The 5215-nt window shown below is 39.7% G+C and overlaps 1 protein-coding gene across 1 annotated transcript in view; it reads left to right on the plus strand.

Moving 5' to 3' along the window:
- Positions 1-775: 775 nt before the first annotated feature.
- The window catches only part of LOC114640186, a gene marked incomplete at its 5' end in the record, with an annotated part of 39127 nt that continues 34687 nt past the window's right edge, over positions 776-5215 (plus strand). Inside the window, one exon of the mRNA XM_028789116.1 lies at positions 776-971. Within this exon, the coding sequence (XP_028644949.1) occupies positions 776-971 (196 nt within the window). The remainder of the gene's footprint in view (positions 972-5215) is intronic.

Raw genomic sequence — 5215 nt, forward strand, 5'->3', positions numbered from 1 at the left:
TAGTTCAGGCTATTGTCAAACTTGCTGAGTAGCTATGGAGGATAACCTTGAACTCCTAATCCTCTGGCCTGTAGTGATGGAATGTAAGACTGTACCAAGACGCTCAGTTTATGTGGTGATGAGAATCAAGTCCAGGGTCTTGTGCATGCTGGGCAAGCATTCTATCGAGGACTCAAAGAGTAGGTTTTGTTTTTGTTAAGTGTAGTTTGAGATTAGGGAATACATGGTGTATATCAGACTCTTGCAAAACCTTGCTTAAACCTTTATTAGTAAAGATAGTTATTGGCAGTATAAAAAAGAAGGAAAAAAAATCACTCCCATCAGCTTTAATGATGGGCATTGAAGAGATGATAGTCTAATAGTGTGTTCACATTAGGAATCGTGTGGCTCTATCAGTTAGCTATGGATCTAGAGTTCTGTACCATTTAAGATGCCACCCCAAGTCAGAAGCTCAAGATGAGTCAATACAGAAAGGGTGATCAAAGCTCTAACAGCTAGAGCTTTGTCAAGAACATTGTTTGTTTGTTTGTTTTTGGCTCTTAAGGATGGTTCATTCAGCCAGTGTGTGAAATACACAAAGTGGATAGGGTTAGGGAATCACAAAAGTCAGTTTTGCTAACAGCTAAGCAGATTGTACTGTTCAGAGGAACATTCAGTAATTGCAGTGAGTATGAAGGCTCTGTGAACTGAGTTGTAAAGATTTCTGCAGTGATGCTGTACCATTCTTTCTTCTTAAATTGTATATCTTTTTCTTCCTTCTTCTCCACCCTTCTAGAGGCTCTCCTTATAGAGAATCTCCTCTGGGTCATTTTGAAAGCTATGGAGGGACCCCCTTTTTCCAGGCTCAGAAGATGTTTGTGGATGTGCCGGACAACACCGTGATGCTGGATGAGATGACCCTCCGGCACATGGTCCAGGATTGCACAGCTGTAAAAACGCAGTTACTGAAACTCAAGCGTCTGTTACACCAGGTGAGTACATCATGACTATTCTAGTTCCACCTTTGTAACTTGAAAAAAAAGAAAAGAAATTTGTGTTAATTACTTTTGTCTCTTTGATGAAAGTACCCCTCAGAAATAACTTGGCTGGCAGAGCAGATTACAGTTGTTCATGGGAAGGAACAGTTCAGTTTCTGGTAGCAGATTGTGTGCCAGAGGTTTTCTCTTTCTCATGGCAGGGTAATACTAGAACCAAGGACAAACTAGCCTTCCAAGGCCCCCTTTATTGACTGGCTGCCACTAGTTCCACCTCTTACACAGTCCATACTTAGTGGCCACAGGTGGAGAATAAGATTCAATTGCAAAATATGAACCAGTGGGAGACATTTTGGAATTACTGTGTAATATCTGGACATTTTAATTTTATTCACTGTGCAGGCTTTGATTAAATTTTCACATTAATATTATTTTTGCTGAGGGGAGGCAATTACGGCCTCTTTTTGTAGCTCTGGCTTGTTGCAGGAAGGATTAAAAAGAACAGTAAGTTCCTGCGCTATGCCCAGCCACTCTCTGCCCTGGCAGTCCCAGACTCACTGCCTCCACTGCTAGCCCCAATGTAGCTACCAATGGTGGTCTTCCCAGCTTCAGTTCTCTTGCCTCAGAGCCACTAGTTCCTTCTCAACCATCCACCCACTGTGGTCGGCAATCACAAGTTCCCTTAACCCAGTTAATCAAAACTCTTGAAGCTTATAATGAAACAGTCAGATTTATATATCAATAAATTCTCAATTCACAGGATGCCTACACGTAATTTCAGAGCCAATTGATACAAGCTGCCCACCTAGATTAGACAAGTTATCCCAATTATTCTATCCCTATATTATATTATAGCTACCCGTGACTGTTTAAAGCTATGAAAAATCTGAATCATCCTGTTCGTCCTCCATTTTCCTCCTCCTCTCCTCCGCCTCTGCCCCCATCTCTGAAACTCCCTTTTCCCTGTCCAATCACAGGCTTCTTGTTGTATTAATATTTAAAGTGATTGGACAGGGAAAATTCTGATACACTGGCTTTCCTGAAATTTGCTGTATAGGCCAGGTTGTCCTTGAACTCACAGAGGTGTGCTTGCCCCTCCTTACCAAGTGTGAAACACATGAGAAAATAGGAAGAAAAGAAAAAAAAAACAGACAAATTAGAAGGATGGACATTGTTTAAAAGAAAATGAACTCTTATCAGTTTTCTAAGCAGAAGGTACAGAAAGTGCCTTTTTTTTTTTTTTAAACACAGTGTCTTTGTGTCCAAGGCCTGACGCACATGTTCTAGGAAAGCCCTTAATGGGCAGTATGATGTGAAGCATGTAAGGGGAGCTCCAAACACCCTCTTTACCATCTACCACTCCCAGCCTCTTGCCCAAACCAAGAAGTGGAGTCTGTTTCATTTTCTTAAGTCCTGAGGTTCACTTCCATGGCTTTGCACCATGTTAGGCAAGTGCACTAACAACTGGACAACACTGCCAGCTATTGGAATTTGTTATGTTAAAGTCTTCTTTCTGAGTTCACTTGGACAAACTCTCCATATAAATGTTTAAAATTGTTAGCTGTTGTATTTGGCCTTTAACCTATTTCTATTTGTTGTTATATACACCCCAGTTTTACATTGTAGTTTAGATAGGACTTTTGTGTATCTTTAACTTAACACAGTTTTGTGGGATAACATTGTGGGACAGTAGCCATGATATCATCTTTTTAGCCATAAACAGCGACCTTGAGATTTGTTTTTCAAGGTCACCTGTATGTGTGTATTGTATTAAACCTAGGCCTTTGCATAATTTTAAGTTAATATTTTATATGTTTTATTTCATAGTTTATGATCTTGATGATATTTTAAAAATCCTGAACTTGAGACTGTGGGAATATAATGAAAACTATTTTGGCGATGCCTTACCCACCTCCTTTAATTCCCAACAGTCTGCTTCAAAAGTTTTTGATTGAAACATAATATACATATGAGAGTGCTTGTATCATTGACTTTCACACTTGGAAATGTAGTGTGTACTGCATTTGGTACAAATGGGTGTATAGCCAGCATGCATCCAGAAGGAGAACATGGACAGGGCAGAGCTCTTCTGTTTTTTTAATGGGGCCATTTATTTGATTTTTGAAAAAAAAAATCAGTCTGCTTGCCTGTTTTGAACTTGGAATGAAATAAAACCATGTAATAATCCTGTCTGACTTACTTCATTAATGCTGTATTTATGAGTCATCATTTATGTTTTGTACCTGTGCTGAGGTTGTTGGCTACTGTATTATACAAGCATTTTTGTTGGTTTCACAGTTGACAGGCATTGGGCAAATTTTCCATTTAGGTTTTGTGACTAGTATCACTGCAGGTTCCTAGCACATATCTTTGGATGCACATCTTTATGCACTTTTGTTTTCTGTACCTGAGTGTTAGGACTGGGTTTATCATAAAGCATGTTGGCATCGAGTCCTATTAGACATTGCAGTAGTTTCCAGAGGTTGTACAGGTCCACTGTCGTCTTCTCATCTCTTCTCATGAGCCCCTTTGCTTTTGTCATATTATCATATTCTTCTCTCTTTCAGTTTTGGAACAGGAAATGGAGAATTTAAGACAGAGTAATAGAAAAAAAAATCATAATACTTCTTTGTGACATTTTGTTTGGGTTGTGGTGTATTTGGTCTCTATTTCACATTCTCTGTCTTCTTCAGGATGCTTGTCTTGAAAATAAGACAAAGGAATATTCACCAGTGTTTATGAAATATCTACTATGATGTGTTCCATATTTCTTGATACTCTAATATTGATCACAAAACCAGGAATTTTTATTTTCCCTCTGTATAACTAGGTGGCCAAAGCTGCCAAGTTCTGCTGCTTGCTGCAGCTGGAATGTGGCCCCTTGTTCTATTACATCTTCGACCACTTTCTGTTTTCGATGATTTCCTTCACTAATTAAGCTTAACTCTGTAGATTGACCTTGAACTCAGAGATCTGCATACCTCTGTCTTCTGAGTGCTGGGATTAAAGGCATGCAACACCATGCCTGGACCTAAACTGTTCTTTAATTCATTTTCACAGGATGGAAGCTTAGCTGAGTAGGATCTTGCCCTGAGGTCACTGCTCCCTTTATTTCATTGAATATCTTTAATCTGTTTATCTCCTTGAACATAGGATTTAGCTCTCCATTCTACTTCCAGGTAGTCCTATTCTCTTTGAACCATATAGTTTTCATTTTACCTTACTCAACTTTGTATATTTCATCAAAATGCTTTTCATAGTAGTGAACTACATGACAGAGTCTATACTAGGCTGTTTTGAGACTTCCTTTGCCCAGTGCAATTAATCTAAATCTCTTCATTTTAGTCTCAGGAATACTCTTCAGACAAAGGCAAAAGAGCAACCATGTACTTTGGCAGAATATCACAAGAACAGTCTCTATGCCACATACTAAAACTCTTCTCCTCTGTAACCTCTTGAGCCAGTCCCCCATAGTTTAAACCAACCTCAGTACTACTCTCTTCTGTATTCCTATAAATAGGGCCCATTAAAACCCACTTAAAGTATTCCACTTCTTTTTAAATCCAAAGTTCCAGAATCAACATTTCTCCAAACAAAAGCATGGTCAGGCCTATCGTAGCAGTACCCTAGTCCTTGGTACTAGCTTCTGTCTTAGGGTTTCTTGCTGTAAGAAACAATGTAACTATGGCAACTCTTACAAAGGAAAACATTTATTTGGGGCTGACTTACAGTTTGAGAGGTTAGTGGGAACCGTGGTAGCATGTAAGCAGACATGATGCTGTAGCAGAAGCTGAGAGTTCTGTATCTTGATCCGAAGGCATCAGAGGGAGACTGTGTGTCACACTGGGCATAGCTTGAGCATAGAAGACCTCAAAGCCCATCCCCACAGTGGTACACTTCCTCCCAACAAGACCACACCTACTCAAAAAAGACTGTATGTTCTAATGGTGCCCCTTCTTTTGGGCCAAGCATTCAAAAACATGAGTCTGTGGGGACCATGCCAATTCAAACCACCAAAGTTCCCTCTGCCCCTCCTTCTTTTGGAGACAGGTTTTCACTGTGTGTCCAGGCTGACCTGAAGCTCTCAGTCTTCCTTCTGATTGCAGTATCATCTCTGGATTCCATTTCAGTTTTAGTCTTAATGGTAAATTTTCTGTTTGTTTTTCTGTGACAAATGCTCAGTTAAAATTTTTTCCTCATGTAGATTATGGAAAAGTTCTTCTCTCCTCTCCAGTGCCTGC

This window comes from Grammomys surdaster, unplaced genomic scaffold (assembly GCF_004785775.1).
Source record: "Grammomys surdaster isolate TR1022 unplaced genomic scaffold, NIH_TR_1.0 125789, whole genome shotgun sequence".
In the NCBI taxonomy this organism is placed as follows: Eukaryota; Metazoa; Chordata; class Mammalia; order Rodentia; family Muridae; genus Grammomys; species Grammomys surdaster.